Source organism: Hemitrygon akajei, chromosome 14 (assembly GCF_048418815.1).
Source record: "Hemitrygon akajei chromosome 14, sHemAka1.3, whole genome shotgun sequence".
Lineage (NCBI taxonomy): Eukaryota > Metazoa > Chordata > Chondrichthyes > Myliobatiformes > Dasyatidae > Hemitrygon > Hemitrygon akajei.
The window spans coordinates 106,963,735-106,980,166 of NC_133137.1; the positions used below are offsets into that span (position 1 = coordinate 106,963,735).

A 16,432-nucleotide genomic window follows, 5' to 3' on the forward strand; every position below is an offset into this window, starting at 1 on the left:
AACCTATTGAAAGGAAGAAATTAAAGAACCCTGGCAGATACTGTTTCTGAAGAAGGTGATACCATGTCTAGCCTTATTCAGCCCACACATGGCATCAGGGGTACATAATAGTAGAACAAGGGGCTGTAAATTAGTAGATCAAAATCATAAAATTAATATGGAGTCAACTGTATTTACTTAAAGATTGAATAAGCTTCAAAAATGCGCCAGAGATTTGGGTTCAATCCTGGCCCTGAGTCCTACTTATGTGGAGTTTGCAGATTTATTTCTCTGAATGCGTGATTTTTTTCAGCTATTCTGCCTTCAATGAAGGCTACAATTTGGAGGGAGTTGATGAAAACATGGGAGGAAATAACAATGGGATGAATGTAGGATTAATATCATGTTGGATGGGTACCTAGTTGGGCTGAAGGACCTGATTCAGTGTTGTATCCTTCTATGACTCTGATGAAAGAACTGAAGACTACTGAAACATTGGAGTTTTGGGTTATGGGAATTATGAACAATTCGTAGTGAACAAAAAATCACATCTTGCCACTGTTAAAAATTGTTCTTTTTCAGTGCATTCACTGTTAACCAATCTGCCCTCAAGCAGACTTCAGATATACTGGTTGAGTCTTAATCCTTGTTTACAAGCCAGTCAATCCTGTAAACACACAATCCAATTTACATCAGCACTGTAACCACATGAGCCATGGCAATTCCCAGGAAGATTCAAACTACCATGTTCATAGTTTAGCCACAGCTGAACAATTAAACTCCAGTCCTATTTGCAACAGCCATAGCCCAACTTGAAATAAACAAATACAAAACTACTAACACTTAGTTACACTTGCAGCATAAAGTACCAGCGAATCATACAATTTTAGGCTTAGTGCACTATGCATACAGCAGATAACAGTGACCATTCAGGGGCTTTATAGCTAACTCAGTGTGTACTGCACATGTATTGTTGCTGACACTCATGGGCCATAGAGTACGAGACAGAAGTAAAAGATTAACTTTTGTCTGTAGTTGACATTGAAACATACACAAATTGTACAGTGCCTCATGAAATAATTCATCAGTGGGTTATCAATCAGAAAATATATTGCATTAATAAACAGATTACACCTTACCTAACTCCTCGAGTTCAGCAGTCATGGATTTGGAGCGGAGAGTCAGTGTAGTACTTGGTGCCCTCTTCGGGGGTGGTGGGGCTGAAATAAAAAGAGACGAGAGGTTTGACTTTCTGCCCAGGACCTTTCTAGCACCTCCAATGTGCAGGTGCCATTTTCTCTCCACTGCCTGAATCTCGTCGTAATCCTGACAGGAATCATCACACTGCTGAAGAATCTTGTTCAAACTGCGTGTGGAGGCAAACTTCTTCATGCTATCCCTGGTGGAAGAAGCTGGATTCCGGGCTACGAAGTGCACCACATATATCCTTTGCTGAGGATTGCCTGCATATTTCCTAAACAGTGCTATTCATTCCCACAGTGTCAGCCTGGGCTCTCAGCTAGAGAGCAGTAAAATTATCTTTAAGTCACTTTTCCCCTCAACAACACAGATATTGAGAAAGGATTCTTTGCTTTTGATGCTTTCCCCCTTAAACATCCAAGTCAAGAGCGTAAAGGAATTCAGTCTGTTCTCAGTCTCAGGTGTGCCGAGATTTTTCCAGGCTTTGGCTTGCACATGAATAATACGGTATTCAAACGTTCAACAGGGAATACCATGGAAACAAGGCCAGTGGGCAACCCCTTCCTCCTCCTCCTCCTCCCATCCTCCCTCGCTGTATAGTCGTGCTTCAGAAACCCAGTGATAAGTACCAAGTGTGAACATAAGTCCTTCGTTCATGCTAAGGATATATCCATTTGTAAATAGCAATTAGGTACGAAGAGAAACCAGGCTTTGAATGAGGTAGGAAAAATTTAAAATGCTGGAATAGGAGGTTCTCATCTGAGCTCAGGTTACTACTTGCGAGAGGAACTCAGGATGTCGGTGAGAGCTGGATCCAAGAACGACATCAGCACACATGAAAAAAATCAAATGGCGTATGAACTGTTTTTTTCTAAAACAGATACCAGCTAAATTTGTTGCTTCAGCACAAACAGCTTGTCGACGCTCCTTCTCTAGGGTGAGTAGACAGGCTGACAGTACCATATATTCAGTTTAATTTTGACGATACTATCAGTTGCATACAGCAGCAACTGGCTTCTGATGTGTGCTATCCTTCTATCCTCCTTGTGCTCTCTCTCTCTCTCTCTCTCTCTCTCTCTGACTGTTCTTTTATTTCAGCTCCAGTCATGTGTTCTCTCCCACCTCTTTGTACTCTTTAACTTCTACTTTCCCTTTCATTTTCCACCTCACCTTTATCCACCCTTCAATACCCAGGACATTATTTTTGCCTCTTAACATAAAGTACAACTTTATTGCTATGGTGGAAGGTACACAGTGGGTACAAAGTTCAACTCAGCTAATAATTAACGAGTAGATGAACGAACATGTTGTCATCTTGGTGTTCACAGTAGTGGGAATTTAGAGCTGGGCTCATAGTAAGCTGTTGTTGAATGTGTTTAGTTTATCAAGATATATTTTATATATAATCACACATTCAACAAAAGTACTTACATTAAAATAGATTTAAATCATGTGCTTTCACTGTGAATATTTTAGTACTTCTTTGGATCAGATTGGCTATCAATAGGTTTCATTTTAACTCAATTGAAAGCATTCACCTTGGAAAGTCAGAACACATAGCTTTGGCCAAAACACCAGCACAATACTGAGGGATCTCTTATTAAGACAGGAAATTGTCATCACATGAGGTCTTATTTGCTTGAGTAAGGAGGTGGATAATTTACATTCTAACCTGTGCAGCACTCCACATATTAGTGTCTGTTGTGCAATATTGATAGAGTTTTACTGTGTTGTTGCACTGAACCTTTCCTGTGAGAATCTGTTGGAGTTATTTGCAGGATTTGTTATTGATTTGGCTGCAATATATCCTGGGAGTGTTGAAGTGAACAGCACGCTAGGAATTCTCTTTGCAGGTAACTGTCTGATGTTTTGAACCTGACTGGCTTTTTGAGCTTATTGATAGAATTGTCTTTGCCATTTTTGTAAGTCCATGTTTCACCATTTCTGATCTTACTTTTCATGACTTTGGGTACGATTACTTTTAATTACTCAGTGCAGAATATTATTGAGTGGGATGGCCACGTCAAAGTGCTGCAGACGATCAGTAGCAGTTGAATCCATACAGTTCCACTACCAAGAAATCACTGATAGGATCAGAAAGTTTACATGAAAGGTCAATAATGATAGGCCTTCAATTAGAAGCTGTCATCAGTAGAGTTTAATAAAGTTTAATTAAACTCTTATGGGAGATCCCTTTACTCAGCTTGGGACCTGTTCTAAGATTTAGTCATAGAGTCATGGAGCACGACAATACAGAAACAAGCCCTTCAGCCCTTCTATCCATGTGACAAGGAACTGGAAATGTTGTTTTGTAACCTCTTATGATGCAAAACAACATTTACAATGTACATAGAAATGGCTTTTTGACCCAAACAGTGCATTCATTTAACTCAATCAGCATAACTCAGCAGGAAATAGTGATCACTTTTGCATTTCATTCATTTTCCATGAAATCACTGGTAAGCAATTTAATAATACATTTATAAATTATTGAGCTGCATTAACATAATGTTGGCAGAGAATTGCAACACATATTACACAAAAAGATAGGCATTTGAATGAAACTCTATTTCCAGGCAACTTCATGTAGCTCTGGCTGAGGCTACAAATGTCATTGAATGAAAACTGCCAGTTTTTGGGGCTGCAGTTTGTGCATGGGTTTTGGCAATACCGATTCAAAGGAGGCAAAATTAAATGGATGCAGCACTGACAAGAATGCACATGCAGTAAGTACTTGGAATGGCTGACATAAAGATTCTCTCTGTATACATTTAATTATTCATCTCTTCCATTTCAATGCGCATACCTGTAAAGAACACATGCAGTTCAACTAATACACCCTAATCACTATAGCTAAGCTGTATTATGACAAATTTGATCACTTTGCATTGAAATAGACTTTGTGTTCTTTTGTTCTAATTAGAGTCATAGAGTATGACAGCACAGAGGAAGGTCCTTTGGTTCACCTACTTCATGCTGGTCTGGTCTTCTGATAGTCCTATCTACCTGCATTTGGACCATAAGCTTCCATACCACTCTCATCCATGAACCTCTCCAAATTTCTCTTAAATCTTACAACTGAACCTACAACTACCAAATCTGTTGGCTGCTCGTTCCACATTCACACCACCCTCTGAATGAAGTTACCCCACAGATCTCCTGTAAGTATTTCACCTTTCACCCTAAAGCTGTGATCTCTAGTTCTAGTCTTACCCAACATGAGGGGGGAAATGCTTTCACCCTATTGATACCCCTCGTCATTTTGCATACCTCTCCTCATTCTGCTGTGCTCCAGGGAATAAAGCTATTTAACCTTTCCCTGTAACTCAGGCTCTCAAGTCCCAGCAACACCCTTGTAGATTTTCTCTGCACTCTATTAAGCTTACTGATATCTTTCCTGTAGGTAGGTGACCAGAACAGTCCACAATACCCCAAATTTGGCCTCAACAACATCTTGTACAATTTCAACATAACATCCTGTTGTCAATACACAGACTGCCAACACAGATGCCTTGTGCAGGAAGGCACAGAGTCGACTGTACTTCCTAAGAAGGTTGGCGTCATTCAATGTCTGTAGTGAGATGCTGAAGATGTTCTATAGGTCAGTTGTGGAAAGCGCCCTCTTCTTTGTGGTGGCGTGTTGGGGAGGCAGCATTAAGAAGAGGGACGCCTCACGTCTTAATAAGCTGGTAAGGAAGGCAGACTCTGTCGTGGGCAAAGTACTGGAGAGTTTAATATCGGTAGCTGAGCGAAGGGCGCTGAGTAGGCTACGGTCAATTATGGATAACTCTGAACATCCTCTACATAGCACCATCCAGAGACAGAGAAGCAGTTTCAGCGACAGGTTACTATCGATGCAATGCTCCTCAGACAGGATGAAGAGGTCAATACTCCCCAATGCCATTAGGCTTTACAATTCTACCGCCAGGACTTAAGAACTTTTTAAAAGCTATTATTAATGCTTTTTGAGATAGTGATTTAGATGTATATCATATTTTTTTTTACTTAGTTAAGTATTGTATGTAATTAGTTTTGCTACAACAAGTGTATGGGACATTGGAAAAAAGTTGAATTTCCCCATGGGGATGAATAAAGTATCTATCTATCTATCTATCTATCTATCTAATACACAGATTTATGAAGGCCATTATGCCAAAAGCCATCCTTCCAAACCCATCTATCTTTGATGCCACTTTTGAGGAATTATTGATGTATATCCCCAGATTCACTTGTTCCACCTCAATGCTGTACCATTCACTAGGTAAGTCTACCCTGGTTTATCCTACTGAAGAGCAGCACCTCACACTCGTCTGCATTAAATTCCATCTGCCATTTTTCAGCCATTTTCTCAGATCGTCCAGATGACTTTGGGAGATCCGATAGCCTTTCATGCTGCCCACTATGCCCCAAGTTTGCGTCATCTACAAATTTGATGATTGAGTTTAGCATACTATCATCTAAATCATTAACACCAATAGACCCAGCACTGATCCTTGTGGTGCACCACTAGTCAGAGAGACACTCATCTACTACCAGCCTCTGGATTCTCTGGATAGTTAATGTTGAATCCAATTGATTATTCCATCCTGAATGCCAAGCAACTTAACATTCTGGGCCAGCCAGAGTATTGATAATAGCTGGGGTCACCTGTCTTGACATGGACATTGTCAATGACCTCGCTAAACTCCATGTAGACAAGTCTACCACCTTTCCTCAAAACCTCCTCAGAAGAGCTCTATGTGATTGGTTAGACATAACCTACAATGCACAAAGCTATGTTGACTATCCTTAATCAGACCCTATGCTTCCAAATACTTATACATCCTACCTCTTAGAATACCTTCCTCGAAGTTACGCATAACTGACATCAGGCTCACCAGTCTATAATTTTCTGGCTTATTCTTAGAACCATTTTTGAGTAAGGAAACAACAAACAGGAGAGAGTCTGCAGATGCTGGAAATCTGAGCAACACACACAGAATGCAGGAGGAACTCAGGAGGCCAGGCAGCATCTATGGAAAAATACATGATCTATCCTCCAGATCTCTGGCACATCACCTGTGGCTAAAGATATTTTAAATATCTTTGCCAGGGTTTCTTCAAATTCAGAACTAGCCCCCCCACACAAGGTCTGAGAGAATAACTTGTCAGGCCCTAGGGATTTATCCACCCTAATTCTCCTCAAGACAGCGAGCACCTCCACTTCCATAATCCGGATACAGTCCATGACCTCACTACTCTTTGACTCCAGTTCTGTAGTCTCTGTGAGTAAGTACAGATGCATTTAAGATCTTCCTCCATATCTTTCAGATCCATGCATAAACAACAATGCTGATCTTCAAGAGGATCAATAGACAATAAACAGTAGGTGGAGGAGTAGGCCATTCGGCCCTTCTAGCCAGCACCGCCATTCACTGTGATCATGGCTGATCATACACAATCAGTACCCCGTTCCTGCCCTCTCCCCATATCCCTTGACCCCGCTATCTATAAGAGCTCTATCTAACTCTCTCTTGAATGCATCCAGAGACTTGGCCTCCACTGCCTTCTGGGGCAGAGCATTCCACATATCCACCACTCTCTGGGTGAAAAAGTTTTTCCGCATCTCTGTTCTAAATGGCCTACCCCTTATTCTTAAACTGTGGCCTCTAGTTCTGGACTCACCCATCAGCGGGAACATGCTTCCTGCCTCCAGTGTGTCCAATCCCTTAATAATCTTATATGTTTCAATCAGATCCCCTCTCATCCTTCTAAATTCCAGTGTATACAAGCCCAGTCGCTCCAATCTTTCAACATATGACAGACCCGCCATTCCTGGAATTAACCTTGTGAACCTACGCTGCACTCCCTCAATAGCAAGAATGTCCTTCCTCAAATTTGGAGACCAAAACTGCATACAATACTCCAGGTGTGGTCTCACCGGGCCCTGTACAGCTGCAGAAGGACCTCTTTACTCCTATACTCAATTCCTCTTGTTATAAAAGCCAGCATGCCATTAGCTTTCTTCACTGCCTGCTGTACCTGCATGCTTGCTTTCATTGACTGATGTACAAGAACACCTAGATCTCTTTGTACTTCCCCTTTTCCTAACTTGACTCCATTTAGATAGTAATCTGCCTTCCTGTTCTTGCCACCAAAGTGGATAACCTCACATTTATCCACATTAAACTGCATCTACCATACATTTGCCCAATGTATACATCTGCCAAACCTGAGAAAGCTTCTGATATGTTAATCAGGTAGTCACTTGCGAAATGTGGCTTGATTTTAAGCTGGAGGAGAGTTCAAAGAGCTTCAGGAAAGATGCAAGTATTTGGCTTTTGTGAGTACAAAGATCCAGAATCTACTCTGCATTCCTGCCATTTTTGTTCCACTGCCTTCCCTGCTAGGGTATTGTTCCATTGAACTTTGGCCAGCTCCTCCCTCATAACTCCATAGTTCCCTTTGTTCAACTGTAATACTGACACATCCGATATTCCCTTCTCCTTCTCAAATTGTAGGTTAAAACATATTGTATTATGGTCACTATCTCCTAATGGTTCCTTTACCTCGAGGTCCCTGATCAGATCCGGTTCATTGCACAACACTAAATCTAGAATTGCCTTCTCCCTGGTAGGCTCTAGTATAAGCTGTTCTAAGAATCCATCTCGGAGGCACTCCACAAACTCCCTTTCTTGGGGTCCAGTACCATTCTGATTCTCCCAGTCTACCTACATGTTGAAATCCCCCATGACAACTGTATCATTACCTTTGCGACATGCCAATTTTAACTCTTCATTCAATTTACACCCTACATCCAGACTGCTGTTTGGGGGCCTGTAGATAACTCCCATTAGGGTCTTTCTACACTTAGAATATCTTAGTTCTATCCATACTAACTCTACATCCCCAGATTCTAGGTCCCCCCTCGCAAGGGCCTGAATATCATTCCTCACCAACAGAGCCACCCCACCCCCTCTGCCAGTCAGTCTGTCCTTTCGATAAGATGTATATTCTTAAATATTCATTTCCCAGGCCCTGTCCGCTTGAAGCCATGTCTCTGTTATTCCCACAACATTGTACTTGCCAATTTCCAACTGAGCCTCAAGCTCATCTACTTTATTCCTTATACTTCGTGCATTCATATATAATACTTCTAATTCGTTACTCCCCTCTCCTTTCATATCAATTCCTATTTCACTTGGCCATACTGTACGATCTCTTCTTGAGCTTTCTACTCCATTTATTCTGGTGTCCTTTTTAAGTTTTCTTATTTTCACTTTCCCTTTAACTCCATCCTTATATTTCCAGTTCATCCCCTCCCCCCCACTACTTAGTTTAAACACATCCGTGTTGTAGTGGCAAACCTGTCTGCCAGAATGCTGGTCCCCCGCCCATTAAGGTGCAACCCGTCCCTTTTGTACAATTCATCCCTACCCCAAAACAGATCCCAGTGTTCCAAGAATGTAAATCCTTGCTTCCTGCACCAGTTCCTCAGCCACACATTCAGATCCATTATCTCCCTGTTCCTGCCCTCTCCAGCACGAGGAACTGGAAGCAAACCAGAGATAACCACCCTGGAAGTCCTGCTTTTCAGCTTTCTTCCGAGTTCTCTGAAGTCCCGCTGCAGAATGTCCTTCCTCTTCTTCCCGATGTCATTTGTGCCAACATGCACTACCACTTCCGGCTGTTCACCTTCACCCTTGAGGATTCCCTGCAATCGGTCCGTGATGTCCTGGATCCTAGCACCAGGGAGGCAACACACCATCCTTAATTCTCGCCTGTTGCAGCAGAAACCCCTTTCCGTACCTCTTACTATGGAGTCCCCTACTACCACGGCTCTTCCTGATGTCTGACTCCTCGGCTCTGCTTCTGCACCAATTTTCGACTCGCAGACCTGTCCGCCTCTCAGACTGACAGTATCTTCTGTCCTGACAGCTTCCAAGAGGGTGAACCTGTTTACAAGAGGTACATACCCTGGAGGCTCCTGTACTTCAAGCATCATTTCCTTCCTCATCGTCGCCCCCTTTCTCTCTTCCGGTATCCTCGGTGTAACAACCTCACTGTAGGTCCTGTCCAGAAAACCCTCGTTTTCGCGGATAAACCTGAGGTCATCCAGTTCTTTCTTCAGTGCTGGAACATGCTCTTTCAGAAGCTGAATCTGGACACACTTTCCACAGCTGTAGCAGCCAGGGGCACCATCAGTGTCCCTGACCTCCCACATCATGCACGTAGCACACTGAATCAGCTTAGCGGTCATGTCTTCACCCTCTGCAACTGTGCCTGGAAACGCTACAGGAAGTTGCAAACACAGTCAGCTTCACCATGGGCACCATCCTCTCCAGCATCCAGGACACCTTCAAAAGGCAGTGCCTCAGGAAGGTGGTATTCATCATTGAGGACCTCCATAACCCAGGACATGCCCTCTTCTCATTGCCACCATCACTCAACGTTTCAGGAACCTACCCACTGCCATCAGATTTCTGAACGGACAATGAACCTATGTACACCATCTCACTACTGCTTTTTCTTATTTTGCTCTATTTATTAAACGTATATATCTATATCTATCTATTTATATACATTCTTATTGTAATTTATAGTTTTTTAGTATTTATTGCAATATACTGCTGCCGCAAACCAACAAATTTCACGACCTATGCCTGCGATATTAAACCTGATTCTGATTTTAATATTATGGAGTTAAGCACGGTTAAACAGATAATGCATCTATCATACAAAGCGCTGTATGTTTATGTGCAAGTCCTATTGATTGTTTCCGTTACAGATCACTATTACCACATTTATTGCTGGGAGACATATACATTAGATATGATATTTAAATTTCATGTTGTAATTTCATACTCCCACAGGTAGAGGTGCTTGATCATTCTTATTTTATTTCGAGATACAGCGCGGAACAGGCCCTTCCACCCAGCAACCCACCAATTTAACCCTAGCCTAATCACAGGACAATTTACAATTACCAATTAACCTACTAACCGGTACGTCTTTGGTCTGTGGGAGGAAACCGAAGCACCTGGAGGAAACCCACACACACATGGGAAGGATGTACAAACTTCATTACAGAGAAACCCAGAATTGACCTCCGAACTTTGATGCCCTGAGCTGTAATAGTGTTGCACGAACTGCTACACTACTGTGGTGACAGGGTGTAATTACAGTGTGACATTCACAAAGACAATTTTCGTTATAAATATAAATAAATGAATCAGAATTATACATGAACAGATTATATAAAACTTTAAAATAGGAAATTAGTTACTTTTGTGAATATACACCTCTTGACTACATGTGAGCTCGGGCTTCGTGTATCGATGATTCATAAGCATTTCATTGCATTATCTAGATTTTATTTTCCTCATTTGGCAATGAAAAAGCTTTGGGGTGAATATCTGTCAACTATATTACAAAGGGAATAATGCTGTCAGCATGAGACAGTAAAACCCAGTCCACATCTGTTTGGTTAGATTAACAATAATGATCTATCCCAACAACGTACATGACAAGTGGTTGTAGACTGACTGATTTATTAAATTTATTGTGTGTATGGAGTAAGGACAAAATGAACTTGTTTGAAGATGCTGCTCCAATCTCCTTCCAACAGATGGAGTCAATGGTACTGGTGTGGATGAAAAAAAGCCATTGTGCTGCTACTGTTCCCTGCACTTTTCAAGGAGTTGTTGCATGGTGAAGATCAAGTTGACAATGCTTGTTCAATGTCTAACATTCTGCAAGAGTGAGCAGATCTTCAGCACTAATGTTCAACCTATAGGGACTAAACTCCAGATTCAAAGTTACCCAACACTCGGCAGGCCACCTGCAGTACACAGGTCATGTTTCTGTTTGGACATGCTCGGAGCCAAGCTATTCAGCTATTCACTGAAAAATAGAAGTATGGGCTTTCTGTTTGTGGATTAAAATCAGAAAATGTTGGAAATGTTGAAAATAAGTTAACTTCTCCATGGATGGTCCCAAGTCCAGCTGAAACAAAGAGGGTTGAGCAAGTGGCTAGCAACCCTATCCCATAAAAACCCAGTGTTACAGAAACACCAATAGAAGCTCTAAAGACCTCATTGCTAGGAGAGAAAGGATACATCAAGAAGGCGGACTACACTTGGAGACAACGTGAAACACTGGCCCAGGACCGATGACTATAGCCAGTTACCTATGCCCCAGTAGGGGTGAGGGGAAAGGGACTGAAAATCAGTTAGTTTTAAGGTGCTGAGAGGGCAGGAAGGGATGGACCAGAGGAATTGGAATAAGGCCCAGCTTTCTGTGCTGATAAACTGTACACTGTGTCGTCAGGTTGGACAGTTAAGAGAGGGAGAGCAAGAACATGGTTGTCGTGATGGGAGATTTTAATTTCCCCAATATTGAGTGGCATCTCCCTAGAGCAAGGGGTTTAGATGGGGTGGTATTTGTCAGGTGTGTTCAGGAAGGTTTCCTGACACAATATACAGGTAAGCCTACAAGAGGAGAGGCTGTACTTGATCTGGTATTGGGAAATGAACCAGGTCAGGTGTCAGGTCTCTCAGTGGGAGAGCATTTTGAAGATAGTGATCACAATTCTATCTCCTTTACCATAGTTTTGGAGAGGGATAGGAACAAACAGGTTAGGAAAATGTTTAATTGGATTAAGGGGTAATATGAAGCTATCAGGCAGGAACTTGGAAGCATAAATTAGGAACAGATGTTCTCAGTGAAATGTACGGCAGAAATGTGGTAAATGTTCAGAAAGTACTTGCATGGCATTCTGCATAGGTAGGAGACAGGGAAAGGATGGTAGGTTACAGGAACCATAGGCTGTTGAAAATCTAGTCAAGAAGAAAAGAAGAGCTTACGAAAGCTTCAAGCAACTAAGTAATGTTAGAGATCTAGAAGATTATAAAACTAGCAGGAAGGAGTTTAAGAATGAAATTAGGAGAGCCAGAAGGGGCCATGAGAAGGCCTTTGTGAGCAGAATCAAGGAAAACCCCAAGGCATCTGACAAGCACGTGAAGAGCAAGAGGATCAGACATGAGAGAATAGGACCAATAAAATGTGACAGTGGAGAAGTGTATGGAACAAGAGGAGGTAGTGGAGATACTTAATGAGTACTTTGCTTCAGTATTCATTACTGAAAAGGACTTTGGCGATTGTAGGGATGACACAGCAGACTGAAAAGCTCTAGCATATAGACATTAAGAAAGAGGATCTACTGGGGCTTTTGGAAAGTTGAATAAGTTGAATAAGTTGAATAAGTTAGCAGGACCAGACAAACAGCACCCCAAGCTGTTGTGGGAGGCAAGGGAGGAGATTACAGAGGCTCGACAATGATCTTTGCATTATCAATGGGGATAGGAGATGTTCCGGAGGATTGGAGGGTTGCAATGTTGTTCCCTTATTCAAGAAAGGGAATACAGATAGCCTGGGAAATTATAGACCAGTGAGTCTTACATCAGTGGTTGAGAAGTTGACGGAGAAAATCCTGAGAGGCAGGATTTATGAACATTTGGAGAGGCAAAATATGATTAGGAATAGTCAGCTTGACTTTGTCAAAGACAGGTCATGCCTTACGAGCCTGACTGAATTTTTGAGGATGTGACTAAATACATTGATGAAGGAAGAGCAGTAGATGTAGTGTGTATGGATTTCAGCAAGGCATTTGATAAGGTAGCCCCTGCAAGGCTTATTGAGAAAGTAAGGAGGTATGGGATCCAAGGGGACATTACTTTGTGGATCCAGAATTGGCTTGCCCACAGAAGGCAAAGAGTGGTTGTAAATGGGCCATATTCAGTATGGAGGTTGGTGACCAGTGGTATACCTCAGGGATCTGTTCTGGGACCCGTCCTTGTGATTTTTATAAATGACCTGGATGGGAAAGTGGAGGGATAGGTTAATAACTTCGCTGATGACACAAAGGTTGGGGCTGTTGTGGATAGTGTGGAGGGCTGTCAGAAGTTAGATCTCAAGGCAGATGGAGTTCAACCCAGATAAGTGTGAGGTGGTTCATTTTGGTAGGTCAAATATGATGGCAGAATATAGTAACAATGGTAAGATTCTTGGCAGTGTGGAGGATCAGAGAGATCTTGGGGTCTGAGTCAATAGGACACTCAAAGCTGCTGTGCAAGTTGACAGTGTTGTTAGGAAGGCATATGGTGTGTTGGCTTTCATCAACTGTGGGATTGAGTTCAAGAGGTGTGAGGTAATGTTACAACTATATAAGACCTTAGTGAGACCTCAGTTGGAATACTGTGTTCAGTTCTGATCATCTCACTACAGGAAGGATGTGGAAACCATAGAAAGGGTGTAGAGGAGATTTATAAGGACTTTACCAGGATTGGGGAGCATTCCTTATGAGAATAGGTTGAGTGAACTTGGCCTTTTCTCCTTGGAGTGATGGAGGATGACAGTGACCTGATAGAGGTGTATAAGACGATGAGAGGCATTGATCGTGTGGATAGTCAGAGGTTTTTTCCCAGGGCTGAAATGGCTAACACGAGAGTGTGCAATTTTGAGGTGCTTGGAAGTAGGTACAGAGGAGATGTCAGGGTTAAGCGTTTTACACAGAGAGTGGTGAGTGTGTGGAATGGGCTGCTGGCAACGGTGGTTAAGGCCGATGCAAAAGGGTCTTTTAAGAGACTCTTGGATAGGTACATGGAGCTTAAAAAATAGAGGACTATGGGTAACTAGGTAATTTCTAAAGTAAGTACATGTTTGACATAGCATTGTGGGCTGAAGGGCCTGTATTCTGCTGTTGGTTTTCTATGTTTCTATGAACAAAAGAACATAAAAGGTATGAAATGGGAGGTGTGAAAATGAGAGATCATAAGCAAAGCAATAGAACAGTTGTAATCTGCAGAGCTGGAGAAATAGTCCAGTAGTCAGGCTATATTGATAGGGAAGGAAAACTTGAACCAATGTTGCAGATGAAAGACTTACAGTAGATTGGTTAGCTCTGATACAAAGAGAGAAAACATGTTATCCGAAGTTGCAGAATTCAGTATAAGTCTAGAAGACTGTAACATAACCACATGGAAGATGGCGTGCTGTTCCTCAAACTTACACTGAACTTTGTTAAAACTTTACTTTTATTGTCACTAAACAATTGATACTAGAGCGTACAATCGTCACAGCGATATTTGATTCTGCGCTTCGTGCTCCCTGAAGTACAAATCAAAGTAAATATAATAAAAATTTAAATTATAAATCATAATTTGAAAATAGAAAAGGGAAAGTAAGGTAGTGCAAGTCAGTTCCGGATATTTAGAAGGTACGGCCCAGATCCAGGTCAGAATCTGTTCAGCAGTCTTATCACAGTTGGAAAGAAGCTGTTCCCAAATCTGGCCGTACGAATCTTCATGCTCCTGAACCTTCTCCCAGAAGGAAGAAGGACAAAAAGTGTGTTGGCTGGGTGGGTCGTGTCCTTGATTATCCTGGCAGCACTGCTCCGACAGCGTGCGGTGTAAAGTGAGTCCAAGGACGGAAGATTGGTTTGTGTGATGTGCTGGGCTATGTTCACGATCTTCTGCAGCTTCTTCCGGTCTTGGACAAGACAACTTCCGTACCAGGTTGTGATGCACCCTAGGAGAATACTTTCTACAGTGCACCTATAAAAATTAGTGAGGGTTTTAGGGGACAGGCCAAATTTCATCAGCTTTCTCAGGAAGTAAAGGCGCTGGTGGGCCTTCTTGGCAGTGGACTCTGCTTGGTTAGACCAAGTCAGGTCATTTCTGATATTCACCCTGAGGAACTTAAAGCTTTTGACCTGTTCCACCTGCGCACCACCGATGTAGATGGGGTCTTGCAGTCCGCTACTCCTTCTGAAGTCAACAACCAATTCCTCCGCCTTGCTGACGTTGAGGGAAAGGTTATTGTCTTCGCACCATGTCACCAGGTTCTTAATTTCTACAGAGAGATAGGTCAGAGTGGTAGCGAGACTGGTATTACAACGGGCTTATTATTACTGTCACATGGTCTGAGATACAGTAGAAAGCTTATTTTATGTGCCACTTGCAAAGGTCATGCCGCATATAATTTCACCAATGCAGTAAAAAGAAAACAGAATACAGAATAGAGTGTTGCAGTGACAGCAAAAGTGTCTACAGTTAACCAAATAAAGTGCAAGGTACACAGCAAGATAGATTGGAAAGTACTGAACTCTTCATATAGAACAGAGGGTGATGCATACATGGAATGAGCTGCCAGGGTAGGTTGAGGCAGGTACGATAACAACTTGTAAAAGACTGTTGGGCAGGTACATAGATAGGAAGTGTTTTGAAGAATATTGGCCAAATGTGAGCAAGTAGCACTTGTTGCAAGTACGACTCCAAGATTCAAGATGCTTTCCATTTTAATTCACCATTGAAATCCTTTTCTGTCTGTGGTTCTGCGCTGATATATTGAAGCTTAACACAGCCCAAGGAATAACACTTCTATTATAAGCATTTTACAGCCTTTCGGACCCAGTATCCAATTCTCCAACTTCAGATAACTCATTCTTTCTGCCTGTCATTGTTCCTCTTTCTCTTTGTTTAGTCTGAACTCCTGAACATGTCCCATATTCGTGCTTTTAACAGCATATTACACATAATTTAATCCAAATTTCATTTTCCCCCTTGTCCCTTTGATTTCCTTCCATGCTCCACCTTCACTGCTACTGTTAACCAACATTTTCTCTTTTTCCTAGTTCCATACTTGAAACATCAATTTCTCTTGTTCCATACATGCTGCCTAACCCACCGATTGTTTCCAAAATGTTTTGTGTTTTGTGTCTCATACAAAGGTAGCAAGCATGATGTACTTCAGTTATATATAGAGAGAGGAGAGGTTGGGATTCTTGAAGTTCAAAGAAAGTTAATACCTATGGAAAAGTGTATTTTGGGATAAAAAGTTTCCAGCGATAAAGCACTTAGTAACCAGATGATGCAGATGTGTGATGTTGGTTAATAGATCTAGAGGGGAAAAAAACTGAACTTGTTTCTATGTGGTAACTTGTTTTCATCTGAAATGAATTACACTGTATCTGAAAGGTTGGTGGAAGCAGAGTCAATATTGACTTCTAAAAAATTGGATATAGTGCCTATAAAAAATATTCACCCACCCCCCGGAAGTTTTCATGTTTTATTGTTCTACAACATTGAATCAGAGTGGATTTAACTTGGCTCTTTTGACACTGATCAACAGAAAAATACCTTGTTGTGTCAAAGTGAAAACAAATCTCTACAAAGTGATATAAATTAATTACAAATATAAAATCAAAAACTAATTG

The 16,432-nt window shown here is 41.7% G+C and overlaps 1 protein-coding gene and 1 long non-coding RNA gene across 4 annotated transcripts in view; one reads left to right on the forward strand and one right to left on the reverse strand.

Annotated features, from left to right (window-relative positions):
• The window catches only part of shank3a (SH3 and multiple ankyrin repeat domains 3a), a 1,154,364-nt gene that overhangs the window by 122,757 nt on the left and 1,015,175 nt on the right, over positions 1 to 16,432 (reverse strand). For all 3 annotated transcript variants that reach the window (XM_073066894.1, XM_073066893.1, XM_073066892.1), the window contains exon 19: positions 1,119 to 1,199. In XM_073066894.1, the coding sequence (XP_072922995.1) occupies positions 1,119 to 1,199 (81 nt within the window). The remainder of the gene's footprint in view (positions 1 to 1,118; positions 1,200 to 16,432) is intronic.
• Positions 1,779 to 16,432, forward strand: part of LOC140738894 (uncharacterized) — a 96,819-nt gene continuing 82,165 nt past the window's right edge. The window contains exon 1 of the long non-coding RNA XR_012101476.1: positions 1,779 to 2,116. This is a non-coding gene — a long non-coding RNA (uncharacterized lncRNA). The remainder of the gene's footprint in view (positions 2,117 to 16,432) is intronic.